The sequence below is a fragment of the Dicentrarchus labrax genome, unplaced genomic scaffold (genome assembly GCF_905237075.1).
Source record: "Dicentrarchus labrax unplaced genomic scaffold, dlabrax2021, whole genome shotgun sequence".
Taxonomy (NCBI): Eukaryota; Metazoa; Chordata; class Actinopteri; family Moronidae; genus Dicentrarchus; species Dicentrarchus labrax.
This window is the reverse complement of record NW_026136720.1, coordinates 33609055-33629363: the sequence shown is the minus strand read 5'-3', so window position 1 is coordinate 33629363 and position 20309 is coordinate 33609055. Positions and strand designations below refer to the sequence as shown.

General features: G+C 38.2%; 1 protein-coding gene across 11 annotated transcripts in view; it reads right to left on the bottom strand.

The window, feature by feature from the left end:
• Positions 1-18482, bottom strand: part of LOC127353127 (NACHT, LRR and PYD domains-containing protein 14) — a 35740-nt gene extending 17258 nt beyond the window's left edge. For 4 of the 11 annotated variants that reach the window (XM_051382139.1, XM_051382143.1, XM_051382145.1 and 1 more), the window contains exons 1-8: positions 18391-18482; positions 18212-18258; positions 16840-16956; positions 3664-3717; positions 1251-3012; positions 986-1159; positions 325-492; positions 6-170 (exon numbers count right to left, since the gene is read on the bottom strand). In XM_051382139.1, coding sequence (XP_051238099.1) covers positions 6-170; positions 325-492; positions 986-1159; positions 1251-3012; positions 3664-3717; positions 16840-16956; positions 18212-18257 — 2486 coding nt within the window. In that variant the 5' untranslated portion in view covers position 18258; positions 18391-18482. The other 7 variants (XM_051382144.1, XM_051382147.1, XM_051382140.1 and 4 more) reach the window with 6 other exon arrangements.
• Between the last annotated feature and the right edge of the window lie 1827 nt (positions 18483-20309).

The window sequence follows — 20309 nt, the reverse complement described above, 5'->3', positions numbered from 1 at the left end:
CTTACCCTAATTTCTCCAGCTGGCAGTCAGGATGCTTCAGAAAGCTACAGAGCTGAGTGATTGCCTGTTCTGTAAAATGGTTCCTGCTCAGATCTAGGTTTTTCAGCTGAGATGGGTTCAAGTTGAGAGCTGAAGCTGGAGGTTCTCCTTTGAGGCCACACTCACATAACCTGCAGACGGGAAAGACACCTGGAGCTGAACTCTGTAGAGTACAGAATTTCCACTTGTACACAGGAATCTTAGTGGCATATACCTCTCTAGAGGATGAACCCTTTAGAGTTTAATGGCTACTCTAAGAACAAATAAATCCCATGTTGGGTTTACCTCAGTGTTTCCAATGTGCATTGGTTGAGAGCTCTTGAAAGTAGCTCCAGTCCTTCATCAAGAAATCTATTGTTGCTGAGATCCAGCTCTCTCAGGTGGGAGGAGTTTGAAGCCAGACCACTGGCCAAAGCTTGACATCCTTTTTTTGTAATGCCACAGTCCTGTAAACTACACAAAAACAAAACAAAATAAGTCATTAGTGGACAGAGCTTCCAGATATTAAGTTTCTTAAACAAGCATTCTCTTGATGAGCTCAGTAAACAGTTTCCTGATGAGTTTATGATCTCAGTCTCTAATCTGTTAACATGGGCTCTGAAATAAAAATCGAGATGTTCCACCACGCAGACGGAGGCTGGGTGAACAAGCCGTAACTCTCCGGTGTCTGTGGCAGAGTGTTACACTAGCCACAGTCTGCACAGTGGAGATATTGGTTTTACAGAAGCAGGAGTTGGTTGGTAACGAAATCTGCCACCACATACAGTACGTCACCCCAGATCAGCCAATAGCTAAATTCAATTGCAAAAGTCAGTTTGAACCAGTAGAGGGCGGCCAGCTATGCTCGGCTGGTGCCAAGTGCTAAGTGTTCCACCGTTTATTATTACTGATACTGTGCATCTATAAAATACTGCCCCATGAACTGCAAGGCCTGTACATTACTTACCAGAGTCTCTGCAGTTTGCAGTTTGGACTTTTTAGACCATCAGATAGCAGCGTCATTCCATAGTCCTGCAGATTATTTTTGCTCAGGTCTAACTCCTCTAGACGAGAAGACTTAAAGCTGAGAACTGACGAGATATTGTGGCAACAACTGTCCACAAGGTTGCAGTCACTTAGCCTAAAGTGAAGAGCAAATGTTAACATCTACACACACTTTTCTCTTAAACAGAGCTTCAGAGCAGTTGGGTTTCTTCAGGACCAATACTTACAAAGCTGTCTTTGCTACTCTGAGCACAGGCAGCAGCCTCTTCAGAACTTCTTCTGATTTGTGGTATTTCTGCAGGTCAAACACATCCAGGTCATCAGTTGAAACCAGCAGTAGATAGGCCAGAGCGGACCAATGTGCAGGTGAGATTTTACTGACATCTCCTGAGCTCTGGTACTTTTGGACTTGCTCAACCAGAGACTGGTCCCCCAACTCATTTAAACAGTGGAACAGGTTGATACTTTTGTCAGTGTAGGACAGTTTCTTGATCTTCTCATGGATGCGGGTGATTGTCATCTTGTTGCTCTGTGGGGGTCTTTCTTTAAATTGAAAGAATTTCTGAAGCAGTTCCTGATTTTGAACCTGTGACAAACCGAGAAGGAAGCGCACAAACAAGTCCCATTGTCCATAATCGCTGTCCAAAGCCATATCCACTGCGCTCTTGTGGAGGAGGATTAGGGGAAGTTCTCCTTTGTCTGACACAACTTTCACTTTCACTTTGGAAAGCAGATTTTTTCCGTTATCTATAAACGTCTCTAATACATACAGAGCTGCAAGAAACTCCTGAATACTTAAATGTATAAAAGAATAAATGTTTTGTTTGTGAAGGCCAAATTCTTTCCTTATGATCTGTGTGCAAACCCCTGAATAAACGGCAGCTTGCGTCAGATCAATCTGACAACTTTTCAAATCATCTTCATAGAAGATTATATTGCCCTTCTGTAGCTGTTCAAATGCCAGTTTTCCCAACTTCATGATCACATCTGTGTCTGTTTCACCTTCGTGATAATCCTTTTCATTGTTCCGTTTTGTCTGGACGATCAGGAAGTGTGTGTACATTTCAGTCACAGTCTTGGGCAGCTCACCTTTCTGAGTTTTGGTGAGGAGACTCTGGAGAGCCGTGGCTGAAATCCAACAGAAGACCGGGATGTGGCACATGATGTACAGACTTCTCAGAGGCTTTGACTGAAGATGATCAAAGATCTTCTGAGCCACATCCTTGTCACTAACATTTCTCTGAAAGTACTCCTCCTTCTGCTCGTCGTTAAAGCCTCGCACCTCAGTTACCCTGTCGATGAACTTGGCAGGAATCTTAGTGGCTGCAGCCGGTCTACTAGTGATCCAGACTGAGGCTTTGTGCAGCAGTTTCCCTGTGATTAAGTTGGTTAGTAGGACGTCTAATGTTGTGGTGTCAGTAACACTGTGGCACATCTTATTTTTCTTAATGTCCAGAGGCAGTTTGCTTTCGTCCAGACCGTCAAAGATGAACAAGATACTTTTGTTGCTGTAGTCTGAGGCTTCTAAATCCCCCACTTTAAAATAGTAAGCTATTAACTCTGTAAGACTCCAATCCTTATCTTTTATTAAGTTCAACTCTCTGAATGTGAACGGAAATATGAACTCAATGGTTTGGTTGGCTTTTCCTACTGCCCAGTCATGGGTGAATTTCTGCACAGCGACTGTTTTTCCGATGCCAGCGATCCCCTTGGTCAGAACTCTCTGTGGAGGATCGTCTTCCTTTATTAACGGTTCAAAAATGTCATTGAGGTGGATTTTCTTCTCCTCACTGGAACTCCTTGTACATTCTAATTCAATCACTTCGTGTTCATGATTAACCTCCCCACTGCCTCCCTCTGTGATGTAAAGCTCCGTATAGCTCTTGTTTAATTGAGTCTGGGATCCATCTTCCTCTGTTCCTTGAAGCAGATTCTTAGTTTGAGATTTGAGGTAAGATTTGAGATCAGCTTGGCACTTTTGGATGTTTTCTGAAAGAAGAATAAAATCAGTTACATCATCTATTATCATTTATTTTCTCATACTCTTCCAAGTTAGATCACACTGTATGTATGTATGCAAGGCTTTTAGACATACAGACGAACCAAAGAACCAAAAGTAACGTAGTACAAACATAACGCCCTTGTGAGTCCGTCAGTACGAACAGCACACAACACCAAAACTGCTGAAAATGGCGTTGATCTGTCATACTGTTGTGTTTATTGTTTTAAGTGTCTTATTTATGATCATTTGACAAATGATTTAGTATTTTAACTCATCCTGAAGTAGAGTTTTTCAATATAGAGGTAAATCAGGTTGAACTGTCAGAAGTCACTTCCACTACAGTAATAAAGCACCCCGTCCGTTCAGAGTCAAATTATACCGAAGTCGTTTCACATTTGTACAAAATAGCACCTGGTACTGATGGAGCACACATGAGTTAACACAAATGATTTTTGTTTATCTTATAAAATTATGCTTATCTGAAAAGTGTTGGTGGTAATGAACTTGTCCTCTCCATACCACCTACATAATATTTTGTTATATAGTTATGTTTATATATAATAGCAGAAGGTAAATATTTTATCATAAATCAATCAATTTAACGCAAGTTGTATCTTTATGTTTAAACAGTACAATACCTTCGGTTGTGGGAGAAATGTGCTGAGTCTGTTCTGTGCTGGCAGGAGGTTGGACTGAAACAGAAACATCTCTTAAGAAATGCAAAATTATGAAAGACATTTCATTAACACGTAATTAAACATGAAGTATATTTACCGTATGTGTTGATGTTTATATTCCCTCCCACATTAACACCAGAGAGCTGAGGTGTGTTGATCACACTTCCGCTGTGGGCACTGACTGTCGAGCTTCCTGCTTCCCTCTGAGTTTCAGCTGATTGGGAAAAAACTAAATGATCAGGAACCAGGAATATTTGAATATTTGTTGTACCTTCCTTGACCTGCAGAGCTAGGACGGTAATGTTATGCTAGGACATGTTAATATGTGACTTGAGTAGAAAGTCTCTGCGTCAGGTTCATTGCACAAATATCAAACTCTCTGTTTAAGATTCTCGTCACAGAAAGAAACGGCATTCATCATATTATAGACTATTTCCGTCATAGGTAACATGTGCTTTCCCAAAAATATAACAAATTAGAAAACATTTAGTTTGAAGGAGGAAGAACTGAACTGTGGCTTCTGGAAAACTGTCAGAGGGGGAAGAAGTTCTTAAATTCCAAACAACATTGAATGATTCGGATCGGGGGCTGAAAGAACATCCCTAGTTGCAAGTTCAACAAAACTTAATATTATTTCTACACTGTTAAAATATATTTTAAAAAAACAACAAATGGACAGAAAGACTTCCCATCACATGATGTTTTAACGACCATAGGATGGGCGGGGTTGGTGCTGCCATTACGCTTTACGCTTGGCTATCAATCAGTGATAAACAATAAGAAACAATCTTACCGCTCTGTGACGTTGGAGCCGAAGTCTGGTTTCCCATTGTTCCTTCAGCCAGCAGCTCCTCTCACTGTACCGGTACACACACAGGAACACACACTGTACCGGGATACACACACAGGAACACACACTGCATCGTTAATGGACGGTAATGAGACCAACAACAGGCTGCAGTTTAACTTTCATGATGGACATGTTGCCTGCCAATGAATGCACAGTTGTCAATTCATCATTTAATAGCTAATGAATTTTAGTACTTAATTTATACAATGTTGTTAAGAATAGTAAATAATAATAAATAAATAAAGCTACATTACATTGTTAGACATAAGGCTTTAAATAGATCCAGTGATCGGTCTCAAAAACCCTGATCGGAACACATTTACTACACATACAGACAGAAGTTATCTGCAGTCTTATCTTGGACTGGTAGTCCTGTAGAACAACACAAACTGTCTCAGCCTATCACAACTCAGCTTCACCCAGGCCCCACCCTCTTTGCCCATATTAGGATTTCCTGGCTCCTGAGAGAGGGCGGCCTGTGTGTGTAGTTATGTACAGTCAGAGAATAAACAGCTGATCAAGTTTCAGTCAAAAGCTGACCAGTTCTCCCTCAGCTCTCAGCAGTGACGTCAAATCAGATTATAATCTAAATTGTTTGCTGGTGCAGATTAAATCAGACTAAAGTGAACATGAAAAAGGCTAATTTTGTCCAAAAAATCACATATCATAGAATAATTAGTGCAGGAAGACTGAAGCCCCAAAAAGAAGAAGAGAAAGAAAAACAGGTAAATGATTGAATGTGAGAGGGAGAAACTCAACACAAACTGGATCAACAGAGAGACCGAGAGGTCGACTGACACTAGCCAACAGATAGCTGACACATTGACACTAAAACTCTCAAATAATTATTAGGGCCTGAGCACTGACCATGCGAAGGCCCTATTGTAATTGAAGGAATTCTTGTTCTTTTTTCTCCCAAACAAACGCATATTAAGAGGCTTCACATCAGTTATGGCGAAATATTTCGTATTTTCTAGGGGTCTACTATGAGCATGGCAAAATGGCCCCCCAGGGGCCCATAAACTGTACCACGCGGGGCCCCTTTCCCCGAAAATCGACACACACGTAGATCTTATCTTATCTTACATGTACGCTGTTCAACGGAATAACGTAAATAGCACAACTTTTAATAGTGAATGTCTTTAGATGGCTGTGTCCAAATCTGAAGTTTACCAATCAATTCCCTAGGAGGAGTTCGTTCAAATGCAACGTGTGCAAATCGCCAAAAATGGCTTCTGTTGGGTTTGGGATATGGCGCCCACTGGATTTTTTGCCATGCTCAAAGTGGACCCCCAGAAAATCCGACTATTTTCACCACGACTGACATGTGCGCCGCGTTTCATGAGTTTTCGAACATGTTGTGGCCTCCAAATATGCAGTCGAAGGGTCTAAAACTAATAATATGTAAGAAGAATTGTAGCAAATACAATAGGGACCTCCAGTGGTCGCTGGCCCGGTCCCTAAAAATAACAAATGGACAGAATGACTTCCCATCACGTGATGAAAGTTTTAACGACCATAGGATGGGCGGGGTTGATGCTGCCTTCACGCTTTACGCTTGGCTAGTGTTAGACCTAAGGATTTAATTCAGAATGCAAAGATGTTGAAAGAAACCTTTCTCGATACGTTTTTATGAGACCGACGAAGAGGAGCAGACAGTGGTGGTCACAAAAGAGTTGTCTAGGGAAAACTCTGGCACTGACACAGAGGATGCTCCGCCCCCCCGCCAGCAACTGTAACTGTTACAGATCACATAATGATGTTGTGTTCAAGACCAAGCCCCGAAGTAGCCTGCTATCTATACAATGTATATAATTATAGACATATATATATATATATATATACATATATATGTATATGTGTATATATATATATATATATACATATATATGTATATGTGTATATATATATATATATATATACATATAAACTAGCATGGGCCATGCTAGTTTATCCATCACCAAAATGTACTAACATGACATGGATGCGTTAGTTCTTCTAGTTCCATATGATACAAGGATCTTCACTCTAGCTTTAAGAGGAGCCCGCTGCAACCTCTGAAAGAGAATAGGAGAGCAAAGGATTTCATGTTTCCCTCCCCCTGGAAACGCCCCTGATTATGTGGTATGTGAATCTGAGCAACATTTTAAGCTTTTGTCCTTCAAGAGAAAACAGTAATGTAGCATTTGGTCCGGCTTCATGCTGAGGGTGAGTCATCTGAACACAACCAACACTAAAACATAAGGATGATGAGCCCGTCAGTGTTACAGAACTTCTGTATGAGACACCTTGGACAGACATTCATGTACCAGCTGTGTCTGCTGGCTTCAGACCTGCAGAGGAAACTGGTCTGTGCTGTTGAACAGGAAACCACAGAGAGAAGTGACTGCTGAGTCATAGTTTGTTTTAGTTCACTTCTGAAGCCCTGCAGTGCTCGCACAGCGGTTGGAGCTGTGAATGAAAGACGAAGCTTCCTACGATTGGTCCATAAGTTCAACCAGATTTAATTAGACTGAAAATATGCCGTCAGGTCAGGTAGATTAGGTTTGCATTAAAACACAATAAGACATTCCTATGGACTTAAATCCCCACTACAATAAAAATAATAATGTTACTCAACTTTAATAACAAAACAATAAAAAATGCACAAATCAGTCTGAATCCAACTAAAAGCTCCCTGCACCAAACTCCCTTTAAGAAATATCACATTTTAACAATTCCTAACGTGTTCGTAACAACACGTAACTCTAGAAACACGAGCTAAAGGCCGTCATATGTCCACAGTCTGACTGTCAATACTAGGGATGTGCATTTCAGGCAAAAGTACTATTCGATAATCGTGTGGTACTAATCGATTAATATTCGTAAATATTAATCTAATAATACCCCCCCAGAAACAGATCCGCCGCGATTTTTCAGAGCTCTGTCTTTTTATTTTGACAGTGATGCATTTCACAGCACAACATTATAGAGCTGTTACACTGTACACATAGTGCAGTGACTTCCAGCAATAATAATATTTTACTGAACAACTGAACATACCTGAGAGACAGCATCGCTGACGTCAACATTTTTAACATGCCCGCCCGTCTTCATAACCAGAGCAATAGTTTACGACTGCAGCCTATTACATGCTTTTATTTAGAAAGATGAGCATGTCCACATGCTCGGGATGAAGACGGGAGCGAAGTCTATTTACAATAAGTCCCGCCGTGGAAAACACCCTCTCCGACAGCACAGATGTGGCGGGCACACACAAGGAAGCACTCGCTAATTTTGCCGGTTGGGGATATTTGTTGTCGTTAGTTTTCCACCAGAACAAAAAGCTATAAAAGCTATACGAAAGCTTTTCCTCGCAGAGTTTACATTGTACCTCTGTGTCACTTGTTTTTTTGAAATAGCTCCACAGGGAACTTTTTGACGGTTGCTTCAGTAATCTCTCCATCATATCTTCTTCTCTGTTTGTTTCCTTCTACAGCCTGGCATCTAGCCCGCCACACTGTGTATCATCAAGTGCTACGCTGCCCCCGTGCGGAAGGCGCCAGTAATACAACATATTTCTTTCCAGATACGATGAACTATTTGATTTTTTATGATTTAATGACTATTTGAATATTCGAAAATCGATGCCCATCCCTAGTCAATACAGGATCAATATCATCCATAAAGATACATTTTTTTTTTTTTTTTAAAAAAAAATTTTTTTTTTTTTATTTTTATATAAAAAATTTTTTTTTTTTTTTTTTATTTTCAATAAAAATATATTTTTTATTTTTTAATATTATTAATAAAAAAATAGTGTATTTATTTTAATATAATCTATAAAGATACAGTGTATACTGATCAATAATCTATAAAGATACAGTGTATCTCTAATCTATAAAATACAGTGTATACGATCAATAATCTATAAAGATACAGTGTATACTGATCAATAATCTATAAAGATACAGTGTATTCTGATCAATAATCAATAAATAAAGTGATAACAGTAAAAAGTATACTGATCAATAATCTATAAAGATACATTATACTACGACAGTGTATACTGATCAATAATCAATAAAGATACAGTGTATACTGATCAATAATCTATAAAGATACAGTGTATACTGTCAATAATCAATAAGATACAGTGTATACTGATCAATAATCTATACAGATACAGTGTATACTGATCAATAATCCATAAAGATACAGTGTATACTGATCAATAATCTATACAGATACAGTGTATTTAGGATCCAGGTGGATCGATATTAAACACAGACTGTGTGACGGTATTTGAGTTTGTTTTGGCGGTCGTTGCCATAGTAACCACACCGTTTTCCGGTCGCTGAGAGCGCGCGGCTCCAACCAGTGACACACAATAAGAAACAATCTTACCGCTCTGTGACGTTGGAGCTGAAGTCCGGTTTCCCGTTGTTCCTTCAGCCAGCAGCTCCTCTCCCGGTACCGGTACACACACAGGAACACACACTGTACCAGTAACGGACGGTAACCGACGGTAACGGACGGTAACCGACGGTAACTTCCTTCTCTTTCAGCCTCAACCGCCGCTCAGGTTTGATGATGTGCACACCAGGAAGTGTCTGTTGTTCCCGCCCAGATTATTCCTCAGTGTGGGATCTGGTCCGTGGACCCAGAAACCTTCTTCACCCTTTAAAGGTGTTCATCACTTTCTTTATGTGTGGACAGGTTGAACACATTTACATGGAAAGGTTTTTAGTTTTAAAAGTTATAATGCTCATTATTATTGACATTGTGTATTCAGTGTAGCATCAACAGACCATAATATCTCTTTATATCAGTCAAATGTTACAGAATCCACTGTTAGCAGGACCATTAACTACACACTGTAAAAATACAGTAATGTTTCTGCAGCTGGGTGCAAAGAATACTGTAAAACAACAGTAAATAAATACAGTCATTTTCTATGATTCAAATCCAGTTTTGAGCCTTAATTTTACATAAAACCTTGTGTAATTGTTTTTTAAATGTTTAATGAAAGATATTTACAGTGTAAACAATGATCTATAAATCCAGGTGAACTCTGCTATAATACAATAATCAGACTTACATTTACAGCAGAGTGCTGTTATTATTGGATTGTTATTATTTTAATGTGAATGTTAAAAGTTATAGAAGTGTAATAAAAGTCATTATCTGTGAGATTACAGTAATTATTGCTGTTTACACTGATAACAACTGTATTTGGACAGTTTACCTTATACACTGATAAACAACATTTATTCAACTTCCATCATTATACAACATATCTGTCAGTTAACTCACTAATACATTAAAGTTACACAACTAATACTTTTTACTGTTAATGTCACTGATTTTATATAATTTTAGAAAGTTATTAACAGTATTAAACTTTAATTCAATGCTTTATTCTATTAACTAAACAGTAAACTATACTCTGACTTCAACCTTTAACCTTTATTAATCTTTCTTTCCTGTAACCTCTGTACCGTACAGCTGCCTCCCTGAAGTTTCACTATTGTTCTATTAGATCACTCATTTGTTCAGTGAACCAAACACTGAGATGTAGGCCTACTGTGTACATACTGTGACCCCCCCAGGAAGCTTTGGTGACCCCTAATGTTGGATGCAGAAATGGATGAATAAACATTTTGACTGATGTCCTGTAGGAACCCAGAAAGTGTTCGGTGCACTGTGATGTAAATGATGTGTTTATGCTCTTATACCTATCATATATATATCAGATATCAGATATCAGCAGCAGATGTTTGTGAACGCACTGAATCACAATATCACCAGACTCTCCCCCTGCGGTGGGAGCAGGACGCACACTGTTACTGTCATCTTCATCGTCTGTGAGGCAGTGTGAAGCAGCGTCTCTCCTGCAGGGCTGCTGATAGTGCAGGTAACGGAGAGTGTGTCTCTGAACCGAACAAAAGGACACTAATAATGGACTGACAACATTTGAATAGGGTACAGCTCTATAGAGCAGACAGGTGTAAACTGACGTACTTAAAGCAACCACTTGTGATCGGATCACCAGAGACTCATTCTAAAGCCAGCTGGAACCAGGCTCAGAGACAAAGCAGAGGACATAAGACAACTGTATGTCAAAACAAACGCTGTATCAGGTCGGTGTCTGCGTCAAGGCCCGATCCCCAACAACATGACAAACAGGAAGCGAACCAACCCTCATTGTTAGACAAACCACATGCAAACACAGATGTAAAGTGCTCAGTCCCAGTGGGCTCTGACCAAAGCAAAAGGGAGCCCAGACGAACCAAACTGGAGTCTCCCCCAACACAGAAAGTACTCGGCTCAACTACTACTCTTGGAGGGAGAGACCTGCTCAGAGGGCAAATAAATAGTGGTTAGGATTGTAGGCAATATAGACTGGTGATGAGTCTTACACCCCCAGGAGGTAAAGGGGTAGAAAGGACAATTCAGACAGGTTAAACAGTAGCTTGTCTTATGTGGACTAAAAAGGGTTGTATAATTAGTTTCTCTTTTAATGACATTTTGTATCGAAACAAATACAGAAGGGTCCGTGTATGTTTGGTCATTGGATTTTCCTTCAGAAACGGGTATTAAAAACAGAAAACGAGTGGTTATTTGATTTTCGTTTTAAAATACAAAAATTAAAATTGAAATACAAGGCGTTTTTCTTTTCATGGTCAAAAAGGGATGAACGAAATTAAAAAATGATTCGATTTTCATTTTCTATTTCATATAACAAAAAAAAAATCACTAGAAAACAGAAACAGAAAAAGGCCTGTTGTTTCATATTCTGAAACCGGATGTTGTCATTTACAGGACGGTGCTGTGGAGAAGAAACAGTAGACTAGTAGACTGCGGTCAATCCAGCCGTGAGTCCGATCTCCGTGGTCAAATCAGCCGCACTTAAATTTCGAGTGTACAAGTATTCTCAGCATTATGGTAAATGCGGAGAAAAGCCGTATTTACTTCCGGTTTTCAAAATAAAGGTATTTAGAGCCGTAAACTATAATTCAAATATGTTACAGTGTTGTGCCCCTGATGAATAAAAAACACTTTATATCAAGTATCTTTACTGCACCAGTGTGGAGAAATGCCAAAATAAAAGCCTCATATTTATGCCTCCAGAGATTGCATATTTGACCATATTTGAGGTACTGTAAAAACATATTGCTCAGTGTTTCCTGGCTATGGATGGTATATTTGACTATTACACATATGAGACTACAAGCATACTTAATATCAAGCATTTTTACTGTACCAATTTGGAGAAATTCAACAATAAAAGTCGTCCATATTTGTACCTCCATGTGGTATTTTCATATATTTGAGTAACTGTAAAAACATATTGCTCAATATTTCCAGGCTATGGGTGAAGCATTTTCATTATACTTCAATAATGATACAGTAATCATGACAAAATTTCACACAAATGTTTAATAACATCTTGATAATATAAACACTAAACACAAAATCCTACACAATTCTAATTTGTTTACTTTTCACACAAAATGCAATTCCAGTCCACATGCTTCTTATTTGCAGCTCTGCTGTGTCCATTTGTAGGCACTGTATGTGGAACCACCTGCAACAGCTGCCACACTGAATCTGTAAAAGGGAAAAATAATATAGAGGAAGAGACAGTAGGTGTTTGAAGTTAAAACTAATTATTTTTCCCTTTTACAGATTCAGTGTGAAAGCTGTAGAGCTGCAAAATAAGACGATTTTTGTCATGATTACTGCATCATTATTGAAGTAACGTTATAATGAAAATGCTTCACCCATAGCCTGGAAATACGAGCACTGGTGCAGTAAAGATACTTGATATAACGTGTTTTTATCCATCAGAGGCGCATGAAACACTTTAATGTAACATATTTTATTTTAAATGTAGGTTCGAATGATAGCTTACTGTTCTTAATACCTTTATTTTGAAAACCGGAAGTAAATACGCTGTTTCCCGCATTTACCATAATGCTGAGAATACTTGTACACTAAATTTAAGTGCGGCTGATTTGACCACGGAGATCGAACTCACGGCTGGATTGACCGCAGTCTACTAGCCTACTGTTTCTTCTCCACAGCACCGTCCTGTAAATGACAACATCCGGTCTCAGAATATGAAAAACAGGCCTTTTCTCCGTTTCTGTTTTCTAGTGATTTTATTTTTGTTATATGAAATAGAAAATGAAAACGAATCGTTTTTTAAATTTTGCTCATCCCTTTCGACCATGAAAAAAAAACGCCTTGTATTTCAATTTTAATTTTTGTATTTTAAAACGAAAATCAAATAACCACTGCTTTCTGTTTTTAATTCCCGTTTCGAAAGGAAAATCCAATGACCAAAACATACACGGACCCAGAAGAAACATATTACAGCAATTTCATTAACAAAATGTATAAAATAAAAGGTCCATCACGGTCCGTGATGTTTTGGTCATTGGATGTTCCTTTCAGAAACGGGTATTAAAAACAGAAAACAGTGGTTATTTGATTTTCGTTTTAAAATACAAAAATTAAAATTGAAATACAAGGCGTTTTCTTTGTGGTCAAAAAGGGATGAGCGAAATTAAAAACAAATTTTCGATTTTCATTTTCTATTTCATATAACAAAAATAAAATCACTAGAAAACAGAAACAGAAAAAGGCCTGTTGTTTCATATTCTGAAACCGGATGTTGTCATTTACAGGACGGTGCTGTGGAGAAGAAACAGTAGGCTAGTAGACTGCGGTCAATCCAGCCGTGAGTCCGATTCCGTGGTCAAATCAGCCGCACTTAAATTTAGAGTGTACAAGTATTCTCAGCATTATGGTAAATGCGGAAAACAGCGTATTTACTTCCGGTTTTCAAAATAAAGGTATTTAGAGCCGCAAGCTATAATTAAAATATGTTACATTAAAGTGTTTCATGCGCCCTGATGAATAAAAAAACTTCATATCAAGTATCTTTACTGCACCAGTGTGGAGAAATGCCAAAATAAAAGCCTCATATTTATGCCTCCAGAGATTGCATATTTTCATATATTTGAGGTACTGTAAAAACACATTGCTCAGTGTTTCCTGGCTACTGATGGTATATTTGACTTTTACACATATGAGACTACAAACATACTTAATATCAAGCATTTTTACTGTACCAATTTGGAGAAATTGAAGAATAAAAGTCCCATATTTATACTTCCAGATTCCATATTTTCTTATATTTGAGCTGCTGTAAAAATGTAAACTGTATGTGGAACCACCTGCAACAGCTGTCACAGAATAATATAAAAAATAATATGTGAGGAAGAGACAGTAGGTACAATGGTGTTTTGAAGTTAAAACTAATTATTTTTCCCTTTTACCTACAAATGGACACAGCAGAGCTGCAAAATAAGAAGAATGTGGACTGGCATTGCATTTTGTGTGAAAAGTAAACAAATTAGAATTGTGTAGGATTTAGTGTTTAGTGTTTAGTGTTTATATTATCAAGATGTTATTAAACATTTGTGTGAAATTTTGTCATGATTACTGCAGCATTATTGAAGTATAATGAAAATGCTTCACCCATAGCCTGGAAATATTGAGCAATATGTTTTTACAGTAGCTCAAAAATATAAGAAAATATGGAATCTGGAAGTATAAATATGGGACTTTATTCTTCAATTTCTCCAAATTGGTACAGTAAAAATGCTTGATATTAAGTATGTTTGTACTCTCATATGTGTAAAAGTCAAATACACCATCAGTAGCCAGGAAACACTGAGCAATATGTTTTTACAGTACCTCAAATATGGTCAAATATGCAATCTCTGGAGGCATAAATATGAGACTTTTATTTTGGCATTTCTCCACACTGGTGCAGTAAAGATACTTGATATAAAGTTTTTTTTTATTCATCAGTGGCACAAGACTTTAATGTAACATATTTTAATTATAGCTTACTGTTCTAAATACCTTTATTTTGAAAACCAGAAGTAAATACGCTGTTTCTCCGCATTTACCATAATGCTGAGAATACTTGTACACTAAATTTAAGTGCGGCTGTTTTGACCACAGAGATCGGACTCACGGCTGGATTGACCGCAGTCTACTAGCCTACTGTTTCTTCTACACAGCACCGTCCTGTAAATGACAACATCCGGTCTCAGAATATGAAAAACAGGCCTTTTTCCGTTTCTGTTTTCTAGTGATTTTATTTTTTGTTATATGAAATAGAAAATGAAAATCGAACAATTTTTAAATTTCGCTCATCCCTTTCTGACCATGAAAAGAAAAACGCCTTGTATTTCAATTTTAATTTTTGTATTTTAAAACGAAAATCAAATAAGCACTCGTTTTCTGTTTTTTAATACCCGTTTCTGAAAGGAAAATCCAATGACCAAAACATACACGGACCCATCACACACAGCGCTGGAGCACTGGATCAGACTGTGGTTGATAAACTGTAATGATCTTATTTTAAACAGAATACAGATACATCCATCCAACCATTCAGTAAAATAAAGAGTCTTTTTCAATAATGTTTCTCAGCTGCTGCACAGTGATTTTAATCCATCCATCAGTTGTGATTAAAAGCTTCATTAACCTGACAGAAAGTGCAACAAACTGACTTCTCAACAGGTTTTAATGTGACTCTGAATCCACCTCTGAAGTCTCTCATGTTATTTCTGTGTGTGTTTGTGTGGATCTGCTGCCTCCTGCTGGTCACTCTGCAGTCTGACACTCTGCTGCTGCTCCTGTCAATCATTCCTCTTCTGCTCACTCATATTTACAGATAAAGCTCAGAGAGCGAGTGCGACAGGATGGAAAATGTCAACAGACCAAAGCTGAATCATTATATTAAGGATCTATTATCATGTGTTGGAAACATGAACAAACATTGCTGAAAGAAAGCTGGAAGTCTTTGAAAATATCTGGAGGAGCTTCGTGGAGTTTGTTGAGGAAGGGAACTGGAATAAGATTATAAAGTGTATCAACCTGTGTGGTTTTTTATGCTTTTATTTTATAAAGACAGCTGATGATACACTGTAAAAAAAAAAAAAAAATGATGGAAGTTGAATAAATGTTGTTTATCAGTGTATAAACATTGGTAAACTGTCCAAATACAGTTGTTATCAGTGTAAACAGCAATAATTACTGTAATCTCACAGATAATGACTTTATTACACTTCTATAACTTTTAACATTCACATTAAAATAATAACAATCCAATAATAACAGCACTCTGCTGTAACTGTAAGTCTGATTATTGTATTATAGCAGATTTCACCTGGATTTATAGATCATGGGGATAAGGTAGGGTAGTGGAAAGGTATATGATCAATTGCTCTGTGGATGTTTTGATTTAATACTTCCTGAATTTATCAAATAAAACTAAAAAATGTATCAGAATTTTTTTTATTTCCTGTAAAACAAACTAAATTCTACTTAATTCGAATTGTTACTGTGGCCAAATTAATGTTAAGAGGACTATTACGCCCCAGTCTAGGGGGGCAGGAGTGCAACATAAAAGCATAAAACAGACTTATCCTCCCTGGTCCCCAAACCAAAGTCAAACACAGCTTTAAAACTTGAAGCAAACTCAGACTCTCATTTCCACTTCAGCTCAGCGGCGAGGTATGGATCCAGCCTGCTGAAGACCTCGATCAGGAACGAACTGGCTTCTGGTCCTTTGTTTCGCACCGTGTCAATCACAGCTCGAGCCATGTCAGCCTTGGTTTTAGTTCTGGCTGTATCCATTTCTTCTTGAGTTATGATTTGCTTTTGAAAAAGTTCATCCAGCAGCTGCTTTAGAACAGATTCAGACACTGACTCAACAAACTGTGTCCGAACTGACAACAACCTCCCCTGTGGCGACTCCCTCTGACGGTCTTTATGTAGATCTAAGAGACAAACAGAACAAACACTGTTGTTCAATAACTCTTTACACAGATCTCGAGGTTTACAACCAATAAATAGGTACACGTGTATGCCTACTTCTATAGACTTCTTTTTAAACTGTTATCACTGCGTTTTACTTGTGTAGTAGTAGTAGTAGTACACCGAAGCAAATACACAGTTGGATTCGATAAAAGACTCAGGAGCCATTTCCACTTCCTGTTACCATGTGATCAATATTAGAGGAGCATTATATATATGTAAGTTTAACATAAGTTGTATCTTTATGTGTAAACAATAGAAATACCTTCGGTTGTCGGAGAAATGTGGTGAGTCTGTCCTGTGCTGGCAGGAGGTTGGACTGAAACAGAAACATCTCTTAAGAAATGCAAAATAATGAAAGACATTTCATTAACACGTAATTAAACATGAATTATATTTACCATATGTGTTGATGTTTATATTCCCTCCCACATTAACATCAGAGAGCTGAGGTGTGTTGACCACACTTCCGCTGTGGGCGCTGACTGGCGAGCGTCCTGCGTCCCTCTGAGTTTCAGCTGATTGAGAAAAGACAAAACGATCAGGAACCAGGAACTCGTCCACACCTGAACCGTCTCTGAGGGGGTTCAGATATTCTGTTTAGTTAGAGCTGATTGAGGAAAGATCCAGAACAAATAAAGTTGGTTTTAATATGTGATACATGGACGGAAGAGCGTCAGGAAAGGGAGAGGGGGGGGTAGAGCATGCAGCAAAGTGCCACAGGTTGGACCTGAACCCTGGGCCACTGCAGTGAGGATGCACACGGGGCACCATGTCCACCAGGAAGGATCCCAGCAACAGAGTGAGAGAAAATAAAACAGTAATGTAACATTTGGTCTGTCATAGAAACAATAGATATCTAAGCTAAATGCAGTTGAGCTAGCAGCCTGGCCACTCCACAACACTGACAGTGAGTCATCTGTAAAGTAAAAGCTTCATTAATCTGACAGAAAGTGCAACAAACTGACTTCTCAACAGGTTTTAATGTGACTCTGAATCCACCTCTGAAGTCTCTCATGTTATTTCTGTGTGTGTTTGTGTGGATCTGCTGCCTCCTGCTGGTCACTCTGCAGTCTGACACTCTGCTGCTGCTCCTGTCAATCATTCCTCTTCTGCTCACTCATATTTACAGATAAAGCTCAGAGAGCGAGTGCGACAGGATGGAAAATGTCAACAGACCAAATCTGAACCATTATATTAAGGATCTATTATCATGTGTTGTGTTGTAAAGAAGATGATGTAAAGAAATCGCTAACATTAGCATTAGCCTGCCAGAATTCATTTGTGAACAATGAAATCACAGCTGACAAATGTAAATAACTTACCTAAAGACTGCTTGTTCCACACAGGAAACCTCTCATGTACTGTACATGTGCAAAAGTTGAGCTCTGTGTTTACTTTTCTGTCTTTAGAGCAAAAAGAAACAACCCCAGTAAGAGGAAGCTAACTAGCTGAGCAACAAACCAACTGTTGCTCAGCTTCAACTCTTAACTTGAACTGAAATGATTTGATTCCACACACTCATGATGTTTTAGAGTATTTACTGTCCCACATTCATCAGAGTAACACACAGACGGACTGACACCAGTCTGCTTCCACTGAACACGTTGGGTCACGTCAGATCTGACTCATACTGAACTATTGCTGACTTCCTGCTGCAGACGGAGCTCACAAAGTCCCGGTCCCAGCAACAGAAACCAGATGGCTCATTCTCTCTTTGGAAGTATGTAAACAAATCAGTGGCACATGAAGGAGCGTTAGAAACCACATTACCATGCTGTGACGTTGTCGGAGATTCAGCCGAAAACCAGTTCCCCATTCTATAAAAACAAGGAAGGAAAAGAGGGTTAGGGTTAGCGGTTTTATGTCACACAGCCTCTTTCTTCCTGTGAGTCCAGTTAATGAGAGGAAAGAGAGCAGAGAGGAAAGTCAAACCGTAAAAAGTTACTTGCCTGCCTTGACTTCCTCGTCTTTTAATCTCAACTACTGCTCGGGTTCAACTCTGTGTCTCGGCAGACCGACACTTTGAAGGGGTGGAGTTATCGTTTCTAATCTGACCAATCAGAGGCTTACAATCCTCTAGTTCCAGCAATACACAGCCTGAACCAGCTGTCAATCAGTTTCTAATCCAGCGAATCACTTACGCTGTGGTAAACAGAGAGGTACATTAACAAACTCACTCTGTTTGTTCAGGCTCATAACTGGAAGCCTGTTACTGCCAATGTGACATAAACAAGAAAAAGAGTAAGTAGTGTCAGTCATTATAATGAGAGAGTTTCTTATTATAATGACTTTAGGTCTGTCATATTGGCAGAAATGGTCTTCCATATATAATAGGTCTGTATTAAGGTTTAGCTAATTCTTTATATACTGTTGGGTAGTTTTGGCCTCGGTGTCCTACGTATTGGCTGCGATAATCCAATACATTTGTATTCATCAAAGGCCAAAGTGGCCTTGCTCTAAAAATGACTTAATTATATAATATATAATATAATAATACGGCTGATGCCACTTAATAATCAACTGAACACCCACAATAAACAACTAAATAAACATTTTGATATAATAAACAAGCACACAGCGCTCAACCAACTCAAACTCAACCAACTGTTGATGTGTAAAGTTGTGTTTGTACAGTGTTAATAAAGTTGTGTTTGTACAGTGATAATAAAGTTGTGTGTTTGTACAGTGTTAATAAAGTTGTGTTTGTACAGTGTTAATAAAGTTGTGTTTGTACAGTGTTAATAAAGTTGTGTGTTTGTACAGTGATAATAAAGTTGTGTGTTTGTACAGTGTTAATAAAGTTGTGTTTGTACAGTGTTAATAAAGTTGTGTTTGTACAGTGTTAATAAAGTTGTGTTTGTATAGTGATAATAAAGTTGTGTTTGTACAGTGTTAATAAAGTTGTGTTTGTACAGTGATAATAAAGTTGTGTTTGTACAGTGTTAATAAAGTTGTGTTTGTACAGTGTTAATAAAGTTGTGTTTGTACAGTGTTAATAAAGTTGTGTTTGTACAGTGTTAATAAAGTGGTGTGTTTGTACAGTGATAATAAAGTTGTGTTTGTACAGTGTTAATAAAGTTGTGTTTGTATAGTGATAATAAAGTTGTGTTTGTACAGTGTTAATAAAGTTGTGTTTGTACAGTGATAATAAAGTTGTGTTTGTACAGTGTTAATAAAGTTGTGTGTTTGTACAGTGATAATAAAGTTGTGTTTGTACAGTGTTAATAAAGTGGTGTGTTTGTACAGTGATAATAAAGTTGTGTTTGTACAGTGTTAATAAAGTTGTGTTTGTACAGTAATCAGTGAGCTCCACTAGCTAGCCATGCTGTTAGCTAGCTAACTAATGAATCTTCGCTCTGTGTCACTAAAAGTTGCAGTACAGCAATACAGCAGCAGTTTATCATCTAACACAGCTGATGGCTTTATTTGTTGCTTTATTAACAGACTGACTGTTAATTAGATCAAAACTTCACAATGACTCATCTGTTTGGATCTTCTTTCAAACTGACAGTTGAATGCAGATACACAAGCTTTTGATTTAAACTACTTTAACATGTTTTCATGAATCAAAGTGAACACACACTTACACTTCCTCACACCAGGTTTCAGCCTCTGCTCTCCACCGTGTTCCACCCTGGAGGAAGAAACAAAGTCACAGTGAACCTTCAGAAGCTTCCTCATCAATGATCTCCATAGACAGAAGATTCTGATGATTCTGATCATTGGTCCAAAGGCTCAGAGAGACAAACTGGCCTTAGAACTAAAACAGCAAGAAATCTGGGAGTGATGTTTGACTCTGAGTTTAATTTCATGTGTCACAAAAACAGCATTTTAAGATTAGAAGAACATCTCCAGAGTGAGGCCATTT